At 57.1% G+C, this 20,654-nt stretch overlaps 9 protein-coding genes across 9 annotated transcripts; 3 read left to right on the top strand and 6 right to left on the bottom strand.

Annotated features, from left to right (window-relative positions):
- Positions 1 to 262: 262 nt before the first annotated feature.
- Positions 263 to 5,069, top strand: TRAVEDRAFT_20893 (uncharacterized protein; the record flags this gene model as incomplete). The annotated part of the gene is made up of 9 exons (XM_008040844.1): positions 263 to 1,140; positions 1,223 to 1,246; positions 1,640 to 1,701; positions 1,967 to 2,006; positions 2,057 to 2,095; positions 2,209 to 2,225; positions 2,485 to 2,510; positions 2,760 to 3,656; positions 4,170 to 5,069. The coding sequence occupies 9 exons, from the start codon at positions 263 to 265 to the stop codon at positions 5,067 to 5,069; spliced, it is 2,883 nt and encodes a 960-aa protein (XP_008039035.1).
- Positions 5,070 to 5,454: 385 nt separating this feature from the next.
- TRAVEDRAFT_48255 (uncharacterized protein) lies at positions 5,455 to 6,066 on the top strand (the record flags this gene model as incomplete). Its single annotated transcript, XM_008041073.1, has 1 exon — positions 5,455 to 6,066. One exon carries the CDS (start codon positions 5,455 to 5,457, stop codon positions 6,064 to 6,066), a length of 612 nt encoding a protein of 203 aa, XP_008039264.1.
- A 982-nt stretch (positions 6,067 to 7,048) lies between these two features.
- TRAVEDRAFT_37746 (uncharacterized protein) lies at positions 7,049 to 8,922 on the bottom strand (the record flags this gene model as incomplete). The annotated part of the gene is made up of 2 exons (XM_008041012.1): positions 7,049 to 7,911; positions 7,968 to 8,922. The coding sequence occupies 2 exons, from the start codon at positions 8,920 to 8,922 to the stop codon at positions 7,049 to 7,051; spliced, it is 1,818 nt and encodes a 605-aa protein (XP_008039203.1).
- A 649-nt stretch (positions 8,923 to 9,571) lies between these two features.
- Positions 9,572 to 10,130, bottom strand: TRAVEDRAFT_126463 (uncharacterized protein; the record flags this gene model as incomplete). The annotated part of the gene is made up of 3 exons (XM_008041291.1): positions 9,572 to 9,781; positions 9,839 to 9,961; positions 10,014 to 10,130. The coding sequence occupies 3 exons, from the start codon at positions 10,128 to 10,130 to the stop codon at positions 9,572 to 9,574; spliced, it is 450 nt and encodes a 149-aa protein (XP_008039482.1).
- An 806-nt stretch (positions 10,131 to 10,936) lies between these two features.
- Positions 10,937 to 13,300, bottom strand: TRAVEDRAFT_48252 (uncharacterized protein; the record flags this gene model as incomplete). Its single annotated transcript, XM_008041072.1, has 14 exons — positions 10,937 to 11,135; positions 11,198 to 11,238; positions 11,291 to 11,299; positions 11,351 to 11,393; positions 11,461 to 11,476; positions 11,537 to 11,677; positions 11,732 to 11,739; positions 11,800 to 11,894; positions 11,962 to 12,062; positions 12,135 to 12,196; positions 12,258 to 12,441; positions 12,508 to 12,578; positions 12,639 to 12,715; positions 13,127 to 13,300. 14 exons carry the CDS (start codon positions 13,298 to 13,300, stop codon positions 10,937 to 10,939), a joined length of 1,221 nt encoding a protein of 406 aa, XP_008039263.1.
- Positions 13,301 to 14,084: 784 nt separating this feature from the next.
- Positions 14,085 to 14,745, bottom strand: TRAVEDRAFT_29384 (uncharacterized protein). The gene is made up of 2 exons (XM_008040905.1): positions 14,270 to 14,745; positions 14,085 to 14,206 (listed from the first exon to the last, which is right to left on the bottom strand). Exon 1 carries the CDS (start codon positions 14,657 to 14,659, stop codon positions 14,318 to 14,320), a length of 342 nt encoding a protein of 113 aa, XP_008039096.1. The 5' UTR covers positions 14,660 to 14,745; the 3' UTR covers positions 14,085 to 14,206; positions 14,270 to 14,317.
- A 125-nt stretch (positions 14,746 to 14,870) lies between these two features.
- On the bottom strand, positions 14,871 to 17,150 carry TRAVEDRAFT_37744 (uncharacterized protein; the record flags this gene model as incomplete). Its single annotated transcript, XM_008041011.1, has 5 exons — positions 14,871 to 15,367; positions 15,475 to 16,746; positions 16,872 to 16,934; positions 17,005 to 17,058; positions 17,126 to 17,150. 5 exons carry the CDS (start codon positions 17,148 to 17,150, stop codon positions 14,871 to 14,873), a joined length of 1,911 nt encoding a protein of 636 aa, XP_008039202.1.
- Positions 17,151 to 17,639: 489 nt separating this feature from the next.
- TRAVEDRAFT_48250 (uncharacterized protein) lies at positions 17,640 to 18,073 on the top strand (the record flags this gene model as incomplete). Its single annotated transcript, XM_008041071.1, has 3 exons — positions 17,640 to 17,668; positions 17,728 to 17,768; positions 17,859 to 18,073. The coding sequence occupies 3 exons, from the start codon at positions 17,640 to 17,642 to the stop codon at positions 18,071 to 18,073; spliced, it is 285 nt and encodes a 94-aa protein (XP_008039262.1).
- A 337-nt stretch (positions 18,074 to 18,410) lies between these two features.
- On the bottom strand, positions 18,411 to 20,053 carry TRAVEDRAFT_48249 (uncharacterized protein; the record flags this gene model as incomplete). The annotated part of the gene is made up of 8 exons (XM_008041070.1): positions 18,411 to 18,564; positions 18,629 to 18,663; positions 18,721 to 18,735; positions 18,792 to 18,834; positions 19,530 to 19,604; positions 19,659 to 19,845; positions 19,901 to 19,974; positions 20,028 to 20,053. 8 exons carry the CDS (start codon positions 20,051 to 20,053, stop codon positions 18,411 to 18,413), a joined length of 609 nt encoding a protein of 202 aa, XP_008039261.1.
- Between the last annotated feature and the right edge of the window lie 601 nt (positions 20,054 to 20,654).

Genomic DNA, 20,654 nt, shown 5'->3' with positions numbered 1-20,654 from the left:
TCCTGCCAGGACACCTCGTCGGTGGACTGCCGTCCACCACACGTTCGATGTTCTATCCTGACGGAACTCTTTTTTTCTGTATTCAATAGCGTCCACCGCAGTGTGGCCACCACGCCTCTGCGATGAAACTTTGTCTATGGTGTCGTTTCTTCGTGTCTCTTCCTCTTACAGACGGAGAGGTATATACCGGTGGTACGTATATAAGTCGCAATCATGCGGCGCGACTTGGATCCTCCAAGCTCACAGCTTGCACACCTGCAGCATGCCGAAGTTCTCTTCACTCTATCCTTCCTCAAAGTCGTCCCCATCGATCTCGAGCGCATCGCAGTCTTCCGCCCTCGTCAAGGTGCTCGAGTCCTGTGAACTCTCAGTTGCATCATACCCTCTCTCGATGAACACCTTCGTGGACTGCCTACGAGCGCACCCCATATCCGCAGCGCTCTATGTCACGACCTTCGAATCCTTCGTCGACTACACACCGCGGAGTCCCGTCGTACGAGCGACAAAGGGCTTCTTTGGGCACCAGTACAACGCCTTCGCTGTCCTCCTCCCCGATGGGCGCAAGACGTACATCAGGGTGGACTACCGTGCGGAGCCGCCGCTCGGAGCCACCTCAAGCCTCACGGTCCGCCTCAGCGATGACCACGGCACGCTCACAGAGATCAGCCAACTGAACTCCCGCATCACGGTCCCTCCCGGGCCTCCAGCCGCACCCGGGGCGTCGCCCCAACTTCCTACGCTCGCCGCGCTCGCCTCGCTCTTCGCAGTGGCCGTCGAGCGCCTCGTCACGCGGCCATACTGCGTGGTCGGGCACAACTGCATCTGGATGACGGAGATGCTGTTCTACACGCCCGCGCAACGATACGCTGCATTAATGCTGGCCGCCGGTAGCCTCACTCCCGAGGAGCCGCTGAAATGTTTCTTGCGCGGCGAGGCTGGGGTGCTTGACACGATGACGGCGTGCGCGATACCAAACGAAGCTGTGCGGAAGATCGCGTGGGAGGTCGCGAGGAAGCTGCGCGCGGTGCAGGTCGCCTTTACTCGGGACAGGAAGTACGATATGCACGACGAGGAGGTCATCGAGTGGCTAAGGGACTGGGAGAAGGTGGAGAGGACCACGCCTTCGGCCCACTATGTCTTGTAAGGAAGATGTGAGCATTTGCTTTTCATCAAGTCTGCTCACACAGATGCACTGACTGTTGCGTTCATATCTCTGTTCTAGGGCATGGACAATTGGTCTGCGATTGTCAGTGCTGCAAGTGCAATACTTCTACTGGACCCAGAACTCGATATATATGGTTTGCAGCGTAGGTCTTGGCTCCTCTTCGTGTATCGTCTATGCCTACATACCGTTGCCGCAACACGTCCCTCATGTCCTCAAATGAGACTCACATCCTCTGCCATTCGTATGTGGGCGCGGTGTCTGCCTAGGGTGGATACCGGACAGTCCGGGACTGGATCGGAGCCCTTGTCGATCCCCAGGGTGACTGGAGAACAGTCTTGGGGTTTGCTCGTCCCCAGGCGAGCTACTGGGAACAATCTCCCCGGCCGTCAATGTACAAACAACTCCCAACTTCGCTGCTACTGCCTACGAAACGTCCCCGCCTCTAATGTTGCAGCGTACAACTTGAACTGAAAGGTTGGCCTCTGCGAAACCATACAAATGCCTGACTGGTAACACACGCTACGCTCGCAATCAAAGTGAGCTGCCGATATGCGACTCCGGAACTCCAGCAACACATCAAACCCCGATGTTGGTGCTACACACACTCTCTCTCCTCAAGAGCACTCTCGTCTGTTTTGATCCCCTTCGCTCCCCCCAAGGCGTAGCCTAAGGTGCGCATATACCAAGTTTCCTCGTTTTGATCCGGATGGAGCACACGATGAGCGGTAATGAAGTGTTCTGTACTTCGCCGACAGCCTGCCAGCATACATGCGTCCGGAACCTCTACATTGCGTCCAATAGCGATCTGCCGCAGCGTTAGGCTCTGTGCGGCGTTCATAACGTGAGTCCCGGTGCTGTCCCCACCTCTACATGATTGGATTTTGTGTGCAGTTCGCGGTACTTCTCCTACCGCAGCTCAAGAGGCGGCGTGTATGTATAAAGCTAGGCTGCAATGATGCGACGGGCTCTGTGCAACACAGCGCTTCTGGCTTGAACGCTTGACTTCTAGCATCTGATCCTCTAGTAGTATGGCGTTGATGCAGGATTCCGGCCCGGGGAGGTTCGTGATGCACGACGCGGAGGTCGCTGAGTTGGCCAGGGAGTGGGACTAGGCGGAGAAGGCTGCGGCTTAGAAGTAGCTGGCGGTGCTCCTTCGGACGTGCGTTTGCATCGACCTCTTGCGATTCAGATTGATGTTGTGGGTGTTTTGACTGCTTTTTTGACGTCTCTGTGTCTAAAATCTACGTAGGGCTGTGTGGTTACTCGCGGTTAGGAATGCAATGCTCCCACCGATGGTGACAATCCGATATGGTTTGCAGCGCAGCAGCTCGTGCAAGTTGTGCAGGTGCGCTGCGGTTTGCTGCGAGCTTATCCTACACAGTCTCAACACGAACCAATCCAGGCTTCGCGGATAGCCTGTGCTCACCTCATGTTGAGCGGCATCGCTGCATCCAGCACTGGTCTCAAGCTTCCTCCAAACACAGCTATAGCTGGCTGGTCACCTTCGATGTATAGCCAAGCCGCGAGGCCACACGGATAGGACTGGTATATAGCCCGTGAGTGCGTCTCCTCTTCAAAATTCCTCCAACGACAGATTCAGACTGCTACCAACATGATAGATCCCAAGCTAGACAGTGCGCAGCAGAGCGCAAACATGGCCCATCACTTATACTTCCACCCTATTACGCCTGCCCCCGGCGCAGCGCAACGCTCCGCACTCATCCAAGACGGCCTCAGGGACCAAGAGTTGTCACAGGCGCCCCACCCCATCTCATTCGCGACCTTCGCGGCCGCGTGCCAGCGGCTCCAGCCCACGGCGGCGACGATCCGCGTAACCTGCGTCGAGATATACAAGATGACGTGGTCGTCCTACGCCCTCGTGCAAACGACGACCGGATTTCTGGGGCACCAATACATCGTCGCGACGGTCCTACTCCCCGACGGACGCTGCACCTACATCAAGGCCGACTATCTTGCCGAGGACCATCCCTGCGGCTCCAAGCTCATCCTCACTTTCAACGACGACCGCAATGCGCTCACCGCGGGCAGCTACACCCTCTCCCGCATGGTCTCTCCGCACTCCTGGGCTGCAGGCGAACACGGCGGAACGGAGGCAGAGCTAAGCGGCCCGTCGCTTGCAGACCTGGCCTCCCTCCTCGGCGTCGCGAGCGCACGCCTCGGTACGCGGCCATACCGCGTCCTAAGCCGCAACTGCCTGTGGATGGCGGACACGCTCTTCTACGCGCTTGCACGACGGTACGCGGCGCACTGGCTCGCGGGCGTCCTGACGCCGGACGCGCCGCTTCGTTTGTATCTGCGTAGGGAAGCGGGCGTGCTCGAGACGGCGATCGCGTGCACACTGTCGGGCGAGGCCGCACGGCGGTACGCGCGGTGGGCGGCGTATGCGGTGCGCTGGGTCCACGTGCAAAGTACTTGGGGGGAGGCGGGGGCGGGGCGGTATATGATGCACGATGAGGAGGTCGCGGACTGGGTGAGCGAATGGGACGAACGTAGGGGGAGGGAGCGGCTGGTCTAAGCCAGTTCCGCGTCGTGGGTGACTGGGAGAGGACTCAGTGAGCGGTTTTGGTGTCTGATTCTTACATGACATTCTGGACTCACTTGTCGGCGAAAGCCAAGGATGATCAGCAGCGGGTCTGCAATTTCATACAACTTGACTGGAGACATGTCCGATTATCTTCCTGTATGGATCCCGTGCTGAACGGTAATGAGCAATCTCTACTTCTCTGGTGGCTTGTCAGCGACCTGGGGCTCTTTATTGATGTTCACGCACCTAGGGTATCTGGGCTTAGGGAAAGCCGGGGAGGGAACGCGCACGCCGGCTGGCACGTTCTAATCGCGGCCATGCGTCCAATGGTCAACTACCGCAGCATGGTTCGGTGGTCGCGGCCACCGCACCCTCTGCCGCGGCCGGACGTTCCCGGTGTATATATACATATACGCATGAGGCCGACATAACTCGTGGCATGCAGTCTAAAGCCTACAGCTCGGCTTGGTCGTGAACAGCGAGGTCCCACTGGTCGTTAGCAAGATGTCGTACGCGTCGTCCTCGGCCAACACACCGTCTTCCCCTAGTGCCATCACCCTTGCCTCCCGGTCTTGCGCCCTCATCAGCAACATGTTTGCGTTCAGCGAACTTTCGAGTGCGACTTACCCGCTCCCAATGGACAAGTGGATAGACTGCCTGCAAAAGCAGCCCATCTCGAAGGCGCTCTTCCTCGTCTACTTCGAAATTTGGATGGACACGGCACCGTCAAGCACCGTCGTACGCGCCACGGCGGGCATCCTCGGGCACCAGTTCAACGTGTTCACGATTGGGCTCCCCGACGGGCGCAAGACGCACATCCGTGTCGACTACCGGGACGCACCCATCGCGCTCGAGTCCAGCTCGCAGCTCGACGTCTCCCTCAGCGACGACCACAAGATGCTCACGAAGGACAGCCGCCTCATCTCGCGCATCGTCACCCCGACGTGGGCTGCCGCTGAGAAAGCTGGCCCCTCGCTCGCTGCGCTCGCCGCGCTCTTTACCGTCGCCTACAAGCGCCACATTCCACGGCCGTACACTGTGTCGGGGTACAACTGCTTCTGGATGACCGACATGCTGTTCTATTCCATCGCGCGACGGTACGGCGGGCTATGGCTCCCCGGTCGACACACGCCCGACGAACCGCTTCGGCGCTACCTGCGTGGCGAGGCGGGCGTGCTAGAAACATCTGTATCGTGTGCGACGGAGAAAGAGGGCGCACGACGAATCGCGCTGTGGACCGGGAACACGTGGCGCAGGGTGCAAGTGTGGGCTACGCAGAACCGGGAGGATCAGGTCATGATGCACGACGAGGAGGTCAACTTGTGGATTGGGATGTGGATGAGCCGGATGGAATGTTAGAAACGGGGATTTCGCGCTATTTGCAGCGGGTCTGCGGCCGGTGACGTTCAAAGTTCGCGTGTCTGCCTGTCTGAACGCCGGTGTCGAGCGGTAACGAAACATATCCTAATTCACCCAACGTCTGTCAGTGGTGCTGGCTTCTTTTCTCAATGCGTACCTTGATTATTGACCGTGGAAAAGATGCTGGACTGAGGACCAGGATGCGCTCACCGGAACTGGCGCCTTTGTGCATATATTGCGTCCAATGGTGAGCTACCGCAGCACGAGCCAGTGGCCTTGGACACCACATCGTCGACGTGCACGAGGTCTTTGTAACAGGGTACGCAGTCTAGGGCCAAAAGTCCACTTAGTTGTGACCAGCAAGGTCCCACACACCACTGGCAAGATGTCGTATGCTTCGTCCAGCTCGGCCGGATCGCCGTCAGCCACGAGTCTCATCATCACCCTTTACTCTCAGTTCTGCGCCCTCATCAGCGAGGTACTCGAGTTCAGCAAACTTTCGATTGCAACCTATCCCCTTCCAATGAACGAATGGATAGAGTGCCTACAGAGGCAGCCCCTCTCGAGGGCACTCTTCCTCATCCGCTTCGAAGTCTACATGGACACCGCGCCGTCGAGCACCGTCGTGCGCATCACGGGCGGCCGCCTCGGGCACCAGTACAACGTGTTCACGATCGGCCTCCCCGACGGGCGCAGGACGCACATCCGGGTGGACTACCGTGACGCACCCATCGCGCTGGAGTCTAGTTCGCGGCTCGACGTCTCCCTCAGCGACCTCCACGCTTCGCTCACGAAGGACAGCCGCCTCATCTCGCGCATCGCCGCTCCGACGCAAGCTGCCGCCGAGGAAGCCGGACCCTCCCTCGCCGCGCTCACGTCCCTCTTCACCGTCGCGTACGAGCACCACATCCCCCGGCCCTACAGCGTGGTAGGGTACAACTGCTTCTGGATGACCGACATGCTCTTCTACGCGACCGCACGGCGAGCACACGCCTGACGAGCCGCTCCGGCGGTACCTGCGCGGCGAGGCAGGCGTGCTTGACACCTCCGTGTTGTGTGCGACGGACGAAGAGGGCCCGGGTGCACGACGGCGATTCGCGCTGTGGACGGGGTGCACGTGGCGCAAGATCCAGGTGTGGGCCACCCAGAACTGCAAGGATCCGGTCATGATGCACGACGAGGAGGTTGCTACATGGATTGAGAAGTGGATGAGCTGGATAGAATGATAGATAGGGGGACTAGGTTGCCTGTTGGGTGGGAGGGTAGGCCGAGCTGGGGTCGTGGGTGGGGGGGTCTGCTGGATTTCTTGTCGTCTTTCTTGGAGAAGCATCGTATTCAGGCGTGAGCATCATGCGGTCTAGAGATGACACTTACCGGTGGTAGTTTTTACGTCCGTCATCTTGCGTCTCGAAGAGCCCCCTTCGAAGTCACCTAGATGCCGTACAAGTACATATACTTAACCTGTGAAGACCCTCGAATTAAGCGGTTTGGTGACGATCCGCCTACGAGATGGATAGAGCCTAAGTAGATGAACGAGAGAGAGCAGGTGAGGTTGGCAGCAGCAGGCCTGCCGCGCCCGGATCCGTCATTAAGGGTATCGCTTTACAGTAGGTATGCCAATATACAACCGAAGACGGAATATACAACCGAAGACGGGAATAAATCTGCAGCGGGAAAGCAAGACGTGGGAGTATAGATATATGGTATGCGTGCGTATATGTCGTGAGTCCAAGATGGAGCATTTTGGGTCGAGAGGGAGAGGAAGGGGGTGCGGTCGAAGCACACCCAGAATATGGAGGGGAGGTGGGACAGATGGAGAGAGATAACATAAAAGAGTATACGGAGCAGTCGTGTCGCGGTCGTGATGGAGAATAGTGGGCAGCCCAACCTCCGCGGAAAGGCCCTCTGCGCAAAGATGAACATCAGCCATCCAACTTCACGCTGAACGACAGCCGACACTTACCTGGCCCTCTGCGAAGCTACAAAATATCAACAACGCTCTCCAGCAGCACCTTCGGCTTCAGCAGTAGCGTCCGATCCATCCTCATCCCCGCGTCGGTCGAGCTCTGCGAAGGCACGCGGCTGCCAACGCCCAGCTCCGTCGCAGCCTTCGCAGGCATGCCGTCCCCGTCCACGCTCTCGTCCTCGCGCTCCTCCTGCGGAACACGCCGGCGGAACGCGAGCCCAAGCTCGACCGTGCACAGCACCCTGCACTTCTCGTTCCCGTACCCCGCATATACGTTCTCCATCGCCTCCGCATCGAACGCGGCCCCGCCCGACGCGGCCGGCGCCTCGAACGCGTCGTCGTCCGCCCGCTCCGCACGCCGCTCGCGCTCGACCTCCTTCACCCACTCGCGCTCGCGCTCGCGGTCCTTGCCCTTGCCAGGGTGGCCCGCGCCGTTCGCAGACGCGCCGCCCTCGATGACGCTGCTGCGCGTGCTTACAGGGAGGGGCGAGGGGCAGGGCGGGACCCAGACGGCTTCGAAGAGCCCGCTCATGACGCCGGTCTTGACTACGTTCGAGATGCGCTCCGCGCGCGCGCTTATACGCGAGAGCGCGCTGCCGAAACGGGTGCGGAGCGGGTCGCGGTGCAGCCCCCGCGCGTCTGTGCACCCTGCGAGGGCGAGGATGGCGATCACTCCGCGCAGGTTCCTTTCGGTCAGATTGATGAGGGGCTGAGGGAGAGCGGAGGATGATGCGAGGGATGGGGGCGCGGAGTTGAAAGGGGAGGGATTCGCAGAGTCGGGGGAAGGAGGGTCGGAGGACGAGCGACGTTGGACAAAGAGGGTATGCGCGTACTTGTACGTGAGCGCGCGCCAGCGCGAAGTCGTCGGTTGCGGCTCTGAAATTGAATCCCAGTTAGCCTACCGTCCGCATATAGTCAAGCGGGATGCTCACCTTCGCGATGCATGTGCTCGAAGATGAGCCTGAACGCCTCGTTGACCTCCACCGGGAGCCCGTAGAAGAACGCGTCGAGCACGCGCGAGACGCACCACACATCCCACGCCTGCAGCGCGAACTGGACGAGCGTCGGGTCCCCCGCGTGCAGCCGGTCCTCGAGCAGCCTGATGACCTCCGGCCCGAGCGCGAGCGTGACGATCTCGCGGTCGCGCTCCTTCGCGGCGGACGGCGCGTGGTCGTGCTGGCGCAGCGCGGGCGAGAACTCCTCCGCGATGGACGCGGAGAGCTGGATGATCTCTGAGTTCAGGTCCGCGAGGGCCTGCAGGAGCTGCGCGCCGGACCAGTCGTCCGTCTTGGATAGGAAGGACTTGAGCGAGGCGAGCTCCTCTGCTTGCGAGATGATTGTTTGGCGGACGTCGCCGTATGTGGCGCGGAGGGCGGTGTATAGTACGCGGAGTCGTTTGGGGTCGGAGAGAGCGGCTTCGGCGGAGTTGACCATCTGCTGTGAGGGGTTTGAAGGGACTTCTAGGTGCGCTGGCGTCAGCGCCAGAGGTTGGGTAGAGTCTAGAGGCGTGCATGGGGATGGTGGCAACGTGCGGTCGGGGGTGGGTGGGAAGACCGCACTGGTGATGTTTGCGAGCTCCTCGCGAGTTGCCTTCAGCTGTTCTCGGAGAAGATCATTCTCGCGCTCGAGGTGGTGTATGCGTTGGCGCTGCTGCTCCCGTTCCCGGTCCTGCTCTGCAACACGAAGAGCGCGCTTTCGTTCGCGCTCGCGCTCTTTCTCCTTGTCAAAGTCTCTCGTAGACGCGCGCCGTGAAACTTGCGGGCTGTGGTGGCTATGGTGGTTGTTGCTGCGGGAGCGGTGTATATGCGAGTCGGCGGGGCCGGTGAGGTCGTCGACGATACGCACGGGTGGGAGGAGCCAGTCGACGATGTCCCAGAAAGAATTCATCGTATGGTCGGCCAACGGCGGTGGGGGGTATGTGTGTGCCTTTTGGAGGAGCGTACAGTCATCCGGCGGGGCGTCGCCAGAGGGCAAGTGCTATGAGGTAGCCTTCGGTGTACAGCGTGTGTCGTTCAGCATAGGACGCCTGCAGCGTTGTGGTGGCAATCGTCGCGATATTGCCCAGGTGCCAGGATTTCGTCGTAGTATCGAGCAGATCGAGCCGCAGTGAGCTTATCGAGTGAGATAAAGATTCGCAGCTGCAGCACAGTGTGGGGAACGATGACGGGGTGACAGAAGGTGGCGAGGGAGAGCCCGCCTCGTTCAGCCAACGTGGGCGAAATGATGGGCGCCTTTCCTACTTCCCACTTTCATCTGTCGCCACGCGTACGCTTTTGTCAATCGCTTGCACGGCAACCACAGAGTCTTTCCTGTTGACAGCAGCATGCGGCGAACCACCGATAGCTTGTGGAGGGGGTGATGCGGCACTCATCTGTGATCTTTCTCGCAGAAGGACACGCATATATGCAGGCTCGAAGGGCAAAATGGACGAACATGACGGTGGGATTGAGTCAGTCGCACAAACTAGGTACTAGTACAAGTGATAAAGTAGGTCTTGAAAATGCTCCGGTATCCTCCTTCGAAGCATCCTTGCTGATTACGTGCTCTTCGTGCCGTGGGCAGTCTTGAGGGGACCGTCGATCTCGTCGCGTTTGTTCGACGCCTCGCCCGAGCTGGTGTGTGCCATCCGCGACGTCGATACTCCAGGCTCAGTCGTCGTTGCCGAGTCTGTTGCGTGGTGGCGCTCCTTCACGTATTTGACCGTCTTCTCCTGCAGGTCTCCAGGGGTTACACCGGCCTGGTCAGCCTGTTGGAGAGTAGAGGTGAGCGTCTGAACATAGTATGAGGGTATAGTGCTTCGCACCTTGATGGCTGCCTCAGATGCACTGGCAAGGTTCTCGTTCCAACCAGGTGCGTGGTCCGGATGAGGGGTGGAGGTTTTGTGCTGCTCCTTGCTCAAGTTACGCTTCTTCTCTTGCTCAAGAACCTGTGAGAAGCTTGATTAGTATGTCGTGGTCTGCGCATACATCGACACCTACATCAGGGTCGTTATCGTGCATAGTGCTCGAGTAGAAGCGGGGCGTCGCGCCCAGCGCAGAGGTCGAGGGGCGTGCAATGACGCGCTTGAAAGCGTTGCGAGAGACAGAGGTGATCATGCTGGTCATGGTGAGGAACGAGAGTGTGCGTGGTAGACGAGGCGGGGTTCGAGGGGGGTTTGCGAGGACGAATCAGGCGCAAGAGGTTATATAGGAGACTTTGGAAGCCTGTGGAGTGCGCCGAGACGTGCCACGGCCAACGTCGCGAACCGTTTTGGGATGACGTCGTGCACCGCGAACCTCCCTCCTCCCCGACCCCATGACGTCATTCCCTCCTAGGGCTTCATCCCACCACCTTGGCATCCGCTTGCATTCCTATGCCCCGCACGCAACAAACCGCCTTTACGTGGGGCTTGATTAATTGATTAGAAAAGCTAAACACGTACTCTGAAAACCTATAGTTGCACCACTAAGCGGAATATTGCATGCGCACACGCGTGCTCCAAATGGCCACTGGGTGCCCGTCGGAGCGGTATACATATCACGGGTTAGCCCGGTGCTCTACGATGGAAGTCCAGGTCGATATATACATGGCGCAACCAATGAAACGAGCGCGAAGACTAGCATACATTTCGTAAGTGTATATGGTCGACCTCCCACCATACCTCCATACGCACGAACGTTCCGGCTTCCGTGGGTAGGTTGGGGACGTTCACGCGAGTACCGCCGCCATCCGGACACAGGGATGCGAACGGAAGGGAGTCGACTATCTGGAAGTGTTACGCTCCTGTCAATTGCAGACGCAACTTGTAAGGCAGTTTCGTTTAGCTAGTGCAACTAAGCACCGACTCTGAGGATAAGTACTCACACTGAAGGGACATCAAGCTCGTACATTACCCTGGCTCCTTTTCTAAGCTCGAGGGCGCTCAGCGCACCCCACTGTCGTCGCTGGTGTACTCGTTGTCATCCAAGTCTAGTGGTCCTGCGACGGAATCGAGCAGTCGTGCTGATGGCGGACTGAAATGCACGGTCGACGCGGAATCCTGTTCGCCTATCGTCGTAGAGACTTGCAGGCCGGCGTCCCGGAGGTGGGCGATGAAGCGGCATGTGAGCATCGGAACCAAACTGTAAAGTTTGCGGGGAACCCTGACATGAGCTCTTGTTCACAGGCGATAGCAGGGGCATACCTTCTGCTGAACGCCTCGCCAAGTGCGGAGCCGATTGTGAACTGGACGTTGAGTGTGAGGACAGTGATATGAACGAGTCTGTCTGTAGCTTACGTTGGGGAGCTGAAAGCAATTAGGTCAGTCGGAAAACAAAGGAACAAGTGTAGTCCATACCGTCGCAGATAATATGTTCAGAACACCGAGAACGGCCATGACTCTGCATTGTTTCGCCGTGAGTCTCGCACATACGAGTTAAGGCTATGAACGCAACTCTCGTAACGCACCCGAAATATAAGGAACCTGCGTGATTTTCAGATCATTCACTGCCATGCCCTGAGACGCGAGGCTGCATCGACTCACCGTCGCGTAGTAGCAGATCCGTTAGACGCGTTTGTCGCACTAACCCCGACGGCCTTCGGTACAGGCCGATGGTCTTGATGACAGTAAGCACGAGACATACGATCTCGTATGCCAGGTTGACTGCAGAGAGTGCAGCTGGGACTACGACGTCTCGTGAGTACAATACTAGAACCTGAACGCCACGATGAGACTTACTGTACAACCTAAGCGGTATCAGTTCAGATGCTGAGCGGAGGTACTACCAAGGAAGTACAGAGACGTACGACACCAGTTCAATCGGTGCTTGCCGGGTTGTCCATGCCAGACACGGCTCCAGCGGCCATGGAGCAGACACCATCTCGAAACCAACGAGAACTGACTGAAGATATTCATTGAGGGACCCGGCCGCGAAAACGAGTCAGGCCAGACGTTAACGTAACACTTACCTCTACGTAGGGCGACCAGTTCAGAAGACCTGCCAGAAAGAGAATCGTGCCGAGATACCAATTTCGTGACCACAGCGCCATGATACGAGCGGCGACAAACGCTGGGGTGCGCAAAAATGCGTTAGATGTGCCCGCAACGCAGGAAGTGCCCCCTCAAAAGCCTGACGACGCACCAGAAACAGCTGCACTCAGTAGTATGTGCGTTATCAGCGCAGCTCTTACCAGAGCCTGGCAGCTGTTCAAAGACGTCGCGTTAGTATTGAAATACTCGGTGATATAGAAGAAGGGGTCGTTACTCTGTATCCGAGATGATGAGTCGAGCTACGGGGTTCTCGGGTGTCTGGATGATGACCGCGAGCGCCATGTTTGCCAGGGCGAGATATCGCACAAGGAGGAAGAGCACAGTTGCGAGCCGAGGTCGTCGCCAAGCGAGTCGCACTTCATCCGGTAGGGTTAAGATGAAGTCGTAGTACAAGAGCGCTGCCACCATCAAGGTAAGCGGAGAAACGGATGGCCAGTGGCAGTGGGGCGTGTAGCGAATCTCACCTGCGCTGGAAAGCAATACCCTCTCGGCGTTCGCTCCTCCATCGAGAAACTCTGTGCTCTCCAATAGTGGTCTAACATGAGACGATTGAGCGACTCGAGGTTTTGTACATACTTCCCGGGCCAATGCTTACAACCAGAAGCTGAGATTGGAGCCTTCGTTCAACATTGGGCTGATAGACGTCGGGTCCGAGTGAGACAAGGAGAGGATCTGCAGTCAAAGGAATATAAGTGATGGCCCGGAGGCTCTTGCACAGCTGAAGATTAGCGGGAAAATCACATCAGCGCGTGTGAGACCGGGACTGTCTGCGCAGCATTGCCTCCGGTAACCTCTACTCTGCTACCTTCTAGCACGACGCTAATATACCCTCTGCGTTCTAGGTGGCAGAAGCGTGAACAGGACGGTGTACTGGACGACATGTTGACAGATAGAAGATGCGAACCGGTGAACGGGCTGCGGTCGGTGATCAACCCGAGATTTGAGTGGCGCGTGTCTTCTGTTGCGCAGTAATCGGAGCTCCCCCGAGCTTGGTAGAGCCGGAGTGAGGTCGAATACCGCATTTCTATGCTACAATCGTCACCAGTTGAGATCGCTCTGTATATCTGGAGGTACTACGTGTACGTCGTCGTCGGTAGAGTCTTCTCCAGCGAAGCTCAGCGGCCCCGCGACGGAATTGAAGAACCGCGCAGATGGTGGGCTGAAGTAGACGGCTGACCCGCAGTCGTTCTCGCCCATACTGGTGGACTCTTGGAGGTAGGCGTCACGGAGGTTAGCGATAAAGCGACAGGTGAGCATCGAAACCAAGCCGTACCCTGTGGTTAATCCAACTGGGCCAGATACGCCGGAGACGGCAGGGACATACCTTCTGCGAAATGCTTCACTTAGGGATGAGCCGACCGAGAACTAAATGTCAAAGGTGAGCGTGGTGTTGCGTGCGGCTCGGGCGTTCTTTTACGCTAGGGATCTGACGAATGCTTCATGTCAGCTGTCCAGAGGATTTGAAAGTGAGTTACGCACTGTAGCGGGTAGAATGGTGAGAAGTCCTCTTACTGAGATCTGTAATGAAGCCAATGAGCGAAGTGCACCTTACCATAAGATGCTGCGCGTACTCACAGCCAAAATCCGAGATTGTCGCCTTCGTTCAGCATTGAGCTGACAATAACCGGGTTCGAGGGAGCTGGAGAATCGGTCTTCAGTCACAGGAATGTTGACCAAGATAAGTGATGGGGCTCCCGGGGCCTGTACATGATTGAAGATTGGGTGAGAAACGGCATCAACGCATCTGGGAGCGGGGCCGCATGCACGACGCTGCCCAGCTGACTTCTGCTGTCTTCTATCGCAAGACGCTCAAATTACCTCTGCTTTCTGGAGGGTGTTTGCATTGGTATTAAAGCGCACAGGACGATATGTTGACAGATGGAAGATGCGAAGAGGCGAGCTGGCTGCGGTCGGTGAATGAATGCCAAAGTTAAGTGAGCTGTCCGCACGCGTGTTGCTCAATTATCGGGACGGCTCTCTCAAGCTGCTGCCAAGTTAGAGCTAGCGTTTTGACGTTGCATCGAGAACAGGAGATATGGAGGTCAAAGAGAAGTTGATTTCAGCGAAGAGACGGCGCTGCTCGGGCGCTGCCGCGTGACAAAAAAACCGATACGGATGCCCAATCCAGTGCAGTCTCGTAAAGCGCGTCCTCAAGATAGGCACCGAGCTATGACGAATTTTGACAGCTGTCAGCGTGCGCGAAGCCCTGCCTGAAGATTTAGACACCTACACTTTCCCTGGTACTAGGGTGGTGGGTTCGATGCTCAACATGTTTCAAGATTGCCTCTGTGGCTCGGATGGTACTTCGGGCCCTTCATCGCTACCGTCATCCATAGATTCGTTTTCTACCAAGCCTAGGGGCCCCGCAACGGAATCAAACAGCCACGTTGATGCCGGATTGAACTGCACAGTCGATGCCAGATTGTGCTCGCCTGCAGAGTGTGTGGTGGACGAGGCGGGGTTCGAGAGGGGTTTGTGAGGGCGAATGAGGCGCGAGAGGTTATATAGGAGCAGTTGGAAGCCTGTGGAGTGCGCCGAGACCTGCCGCGGCCAACGTCGCGAGCCGTTTTGGGATGATGTCGTGCACCGCGAACCTCCCTTCCTCCCCGACCCCATGATGTCATTCCCTCCTAGGGCTTCACTCATCCCCAGTTTGGCGTCCGCTTGCATTCCTATGCCCCGAAGTCGGAGTATAAGAGAGCTACCACGTGAATACAAACGGAGGTACGACCAGAAGACGAGGATAAAAGACAGTGGGGGCAACTGATGAGCGGGGGTGGGGGAAGGAACACAACGACGATGATGGAGCTTAGATGGGGCTTACCAATCAATCTTCGATGGTGTACGTCATGCCGTAGAATTCGGCATCGGGATACTCCTCGCGGACCAGCTTGAACACCCACCAAAGGGGCGCAGCGTACGTGACATGGCTGTGCCTGCCTCGAGGCATGCCCGAGTGGAGCATGGCGACACCGACACCGTCGCCCCTGAAGATGAGAGATCCAGAATCTCCCTTGGCTGAGAAGTCGCCAGCGCCCTTGCCGTTATAGATGACGCACTCGCGGGACTCGACTCCGAACTTGGTACAAACATAGGCATCCATGCCCGAGAAGTTGCCTAACGTGAGCTTGGTGGTGTTGCCGTACTTGGCGACGATGTATAGCGGCTCCCCGTTTTTGTCTTCGGTGTCGGGATTCATGACGAGACGGCGGGGGAGAACAGCGTGGATGGGGAGCTGGAGGTCGGCTGGGATGGTCCTGTCCTCGCGAATGGCAACGGTCGGCCAAAACTTGTCTTCGAGCTGACTGACGGTGAACTGGTTACCTGCAGAGGGGTGGAAACGATTGGTCAGTAAATGAACTTGAGACGAAGAGAGAGACAGAGAGAAAGCGGGGTCAAGGAGGGAATATGGGGGAAATCGAGAAACGTACCAAGATTAACGATGTTGCCGTTGAAGTGCTCGAGCTTCGCCTCATCGACAACCAAGGTAGCTATGTCGCGCGCGTAAGGGCTGCCGGGAACAGTGACAGAAATCTTGGGAGCCCAGAGAACGGTGGCGAACTCGCGGTTGCCGGCCAGCTTCCACGGTCCGTTGACCACATGGAAGAGCTCCTGGCGAACCTCGTTGTCTTCGAGCTGGCGGGTCAAGTCGGCCTCCTTCCTTTGCACGGCTCTCTTCGCCGGCACGCCTTCCTTGGTCTGCAAGTCCTTGAGCTCTCCCGCAAGACGAACGGCGTCGCGGAGACCTGTGTTGAGCGCCTCTTTGATCTCCTTGTTAGCACAATCGAAGCGACGTTCATCGCAGACGAGGATGCTGACAGGGTTGGCAGCGTCGAAGATGTAGTCGGTGGTAGTGTCAACGGTGGCGACGTGCTTGTTAGTGAGGGCGAGGATCCTGTCGCTGGGCGTGCCGTCCTTGGTCTTGACCTCGTGGAACAGCAGAGTAACGGTGCCCTGAGCATCGTCGGACGCTCTAGCGATTGGAATACCGAGGCCGACGTCGAAGGGATTACTAAGGCCGGAGGTGGGGTCGGAGTTATCCACGATGGGCATCAGAGGGGGCCCGACCAGGCTCTCGACAGCCCCCTCGTACCACTCGACGACAGCGCCGTATACCTGAGCGTCGTTGAGGATCTGGAGGATGGCGGGAGTGACGTCGCGAGCGTCTGCAGCCTTGGTGGTGTTGGGATGAACGGCTATCCAAATGGTGTCGGGGCCCCACCTCTCCGTCCCGGCGTCCTCGTCGACTATCAAGAAGCGGGCGGTCTTCAGCACCGAGCGCTTGATACCGTGCGTCTTTAACAATGCAATGATACGAGGAGCGACGGTAGAGTCCCAGACTTTGTTGAGACGCGTGTTGAAGATGCCGAAGGCAGTCTTGGAGGGGGGCTTGATGAAGCGTTCACCGGCTTCTGGCATGGGGAAGGGGTTGGTGTCGAGGTCGGAGCGCCACATGAGCTTCGGAGGGTCCTCCGAGAGGCCGCGGTAATAGAAGTTGGACTCGTACTGAGAGATAAGGTCGAGAGCGACGACGGTCGTGGCAGTCGAGCTGGCACTGGGCTGCGAGAAGAGGGTGTCGGCGTCGCTCAGGACGGGGGAGCCTCGAAAGGTTGGAGACGTAGGAGAGGCCTGAGGAGCTCCGTGAGCGGAAGCTTTGGCGTCGTACTCGCCCCTCAACAGCTCGACCTGGAAGCAGTTGACCTCTGAAATGAAAAGGCAAAGCGGGAACATGACTCTGAGCACGCGGGAACTGATAATCGCACAACCAAGAAAGAACAGAAGACGAAGAGGGAAGGGGGAGGCAAATGGAGGGGGGAAAAGGACTTACGGCCAAGTCTCTCCGGGTCTGCCCTGATTTGCTCGACAAGTTTCTTAATCCCTGGGAGGGCATCTTCGAAGCGGATGGACAAATCATGAGTGAGCAAGATGAATGTGTCTGTGCAACGACGAGAGCAACTCACTGGGGCCCAAAAAGCCGAGGCTGGTCAGCTCTTGCTCGGTAAGATTGATGATTTCTAGAGAGGAAGAAACGATTCAGCAAGGCATAACGAAGAGACAAACGACCGGGGAGAAACAACTGACTTTTGTTGCGGTATTGAGGATCCATTGCGATAGAGAGGCAGAGGATTTCACGAGAGAAGTCAATTGGAAGAAACGCGTATGGGCGCTTAGGACGCCGTCGGGCGACATCTGCTCAGCCGAAGTCTCTCTGCTCTAGTCGGTCACCATATGTCCATATTCTAAGCAAGTTTATCTCATGTCTTGCTCATGTCTCGTTCAAGTCTCCGGAGTCTTCTAGTTTCGCTTCGGAGTCACTTGAACTCCAGTTTTTCTGGCGCTGTCTGCTGCCGTCTGGCCCCACTCGCAGTCGAGTTAAGTCGACCTGGCTTTGGTCTAGGGAACATCTTGTTTTCTCCTAAGTCTCTCAGCCGTTCGCCAACCTCTTCGCCACCCTTGCACACAGCACATGTGAAGATCTCTTCTGCCTATCACAGCTATAACTCGACCTTCGCGAACCCTTTGCCTCAGTCGCCCCTTGTCTCCTTTCCCCCCATCTTCGTCTCGTCCCTCTCCCCTCTGACGGCGAAGGGGCTTCATGCCCGGCCGCCGCCATGTTTTTGTATGGTGAGTCAGAGCCCGTTCATCCCGTTGGGCGTTGTGCCGCGCTCACCTGGTCATCGCAGGTTCAATCGAAGGATAACGAGCCATTACGGCATATACTCAGGTGAGTGCCGTGATATTCAGTGTATCATCGACGTTTTGCGCGTATTCTAGGCCATCCAACAACTCTGGCGCCCACTTCGTTCCTGGCAAGGGCCCTGGAGGACAGGGTCGCTGTGGATCGAGGAACGCGAGGGCCGCATCAAGGTGCTTGACATCGAGGGTGTCTGCGACGACGGGATCGACACGCTCGAGCCGCAGCTGCAGCCGATCTGCGACTGGATCGACAAGGCGCGCGAGGAGGGCGGGAAGGTGCTCGTGCACGTGTGGGCGTGTCGCGCAGCGCGACGGTGGTCATCGCATACGTGATGAAGCACCTGATTCAGTATTACTGCACTCAAAAACACGCGTTGCGAATATTCTCTAGACCGCGCAGCGTCATCCCGAGAACACCGCGCCCATCCGGAAGCGGTCATAAGCTTTGAGCTGTGGAGGGCAGAGTTGTTGATAACATGTGGTATAGATGAGATACTGGCAGATGGAAGATGAGAGCGAGAAATGCGACTGCGGCCGGCGTTCACGTTCATTCCGGGCGGCGTGTCTTCCGCTGCGCTATCATCGGAGCCGCCGCTCGGAGACGTGATAAACGTTAGAATCTCGGACCTGAAATTGTAATAAATCGAAGCAGTACAGAAGGCATTACTGTTCAAGGCCGTGAGAAGGCCAGTGAAGAGACTACACCATTTTCCTGCGCGACGTGGAAGCTCCAGAGGCTGAGGGTACCGGTATCCACCCTCGAAGAGTGCCTCCCGGTCTGGTAAAGGTTGACAATGAAGCGAGTCGTTAGGACGGGCACGAAACTGTGATGGCAATGTCGCCTTCTGTCAGTGTGCGCGAAGTCCGGAGTGCAATCTGAATACGTACGCTCTCGCGAATATAACGCCGATATCGACGGGCAGCTACATTAATTTCTATCAGGAGCGCACGGTGACGAAGATTTTGAGAAGTTAGCATACGATGCTCTCGGGAATCTGCAGTCAACGGCCGGTGAATAAAGTTACGGGACATGTAAAATTGCGGAGCTCACTGAAGCGGCTACGACGCTGAAGATGCCCAAGCCCGTAAGCACTCTGATTTAGAGAACGTTCAGTTGAGCGCGGGAATACCAGTATGTAGGTGCTCACGCGAAGTAGAGTGATCCTATCCGTGAAGCGTGTCCGGTGAGTATGTGCATTGTAAAGCGATCAGTGGTTGCCACTCGCCATCTCGGAGCAATAACCCGCTGAGAGTGGTCTCCATCCCCATCTTCCGCTGAACCCGGTATGCGCCAACAGTCTTGACGACCGTCAATGTGAGGCAAAGGAACTCGTATACGATGCTGACGGCCGACGCGGATATCGGGACTGTACGGTATCAGAGAGCCGGGGGGTGGGGGCGGTGGGAACAGCGTGCTGCTCACAATCGTAGATTCTGTATATTTCGAGACTCTTTAGGGTAGTTGCGCATATGAGGATGCTGACGAAGACTTACTCTAGAGGTATCAGTGGATCTTGTTTCACATCAATGACAGTCTGGACGCAAGGCGACATGGGCCACAGTGCAGGAACCATGTCGAGTTCGAAGCCCAGTATCTATTCGTGTAGCATCAGGAACCTGAAAATGAATATCAAGGAGAGACGACTTGCCGGTATCGTGATGGACGGCGTAAATAAGCCTATTGCAAATAGGGAGAGACCCAGAGGCCAGTTGTGCGACCACAGAGAGGATATACGGAGGGCGACAAATGCTGAAATATCGTTGTAAGAATGACCATACGAAGACTTACCGCAAATACTTGCCAGAGACAGCAACGAAGCTTGAAACCTGGATGATTGTTGCGGCATCGTACAGAGCTTTACAACTTGGATCTTGGTTCAGCATCTGTGTTACGCTGTAGAAGCTCTGTGCCACATACCTACTGGCCGTCAACGTAGGGCCGGAGTCAGAAGTAATTCGTAGGGTGTAAAAGAGGACGAGTGTGGTGTCGAGCAGAAACCCATATCGAATCACTAAAAAGAATATCTTGGATAAGCTGCGGGGAGAATGCCACACGAGAGCAATCTCGTTCTTGAGGGTGAGGAAGTAATCGTAATACAGGATACCTGCAAATCTTCAGACATGATCATTGCCACAAAAGCAAAGCCTGGTAGTACGCACATGCCATCGACGTCAATATGACCTGATACCGTATGTCCACCGCGAGGTGGCTGGGATCCGAATCGAATAGCGGCCTGCAAGTACCTGAATTGGCATCGTCCGCCGGATTATAGATAAAGTTACTTACTGCGAGCGGGGATTCCTGCTGGACATGAAGCCGCCTCGATGTTCGTGGGGGAACAGAACGCAGATCTCCCGGTCAGGACAGGATGATTGTAAGTATACGCGAGTCCCACGACTCCCCGAATCCCGCAAGTACTCTGGACCGGGCTTGATTGCTCGGCGTACTCGCTGGATGGTGGGGGGTGGTAGAACTCTGCCCCCACCAGGCGCCCGAGGCCCGAACCTTCGGGCGCCGTACGCTTACGTACGATACATGAATGGCAGTATCTAATCTACGGGCGCCTAGATGCGCTAGTTCTCCGCGATTCCCGGAGAACACCTTCTCCTACTGAAGTGGACGTTCCCGTCCATGCACTAGGGAGTGCCGGTAGTAAGTAAGAACCGTCGGGTTCTTACACTCTCCCTCCCTAGACCCGTGCCGGGTCTCCAAATAATAATACAATGGAGTAAGGGTCACAACTTGGAGTGACGGTGGCACAGTATTTACATGGGTTCCATGTGCTGCACACACATGGGCCCTATAGTACAAGGGTGCGGCGTTGAAGCCGCTATGATACATCATAGCCCCGTCGGTTTCGACGCGCTACGAGGACGCGTCTGCGTCCGTTCACCCAGAATACTAGTTCGCGAC

Source organism: Trametes versicolor (assembly GCF_000271585.1).
Source record: "Trametes versicolor FP-101664 SS1 unplaced genomic scaffold TRAVEscaffold_7, whole genome shotgun sequence".
Classification (NCBI taxonomy): Eukaryota; Fungi; Basidiomycota; class Agaricomycetes; order Polyporales; family Polyporaceae; genus Trametes; species Trametes versicolor.
This window is presented reverse-complemented; position numbering and strand designations above follow the sequence as displayed.

Coding starts and splice junctions, on each gene's coding strand:
- TRAVEDRAFT_29384 (XM_008040905.1), bottom strand. CDS start 14,659: ATGGGGTCGGGGAGGAAGGGAGGTTCGCGGTGCACGACATCATCCCAA.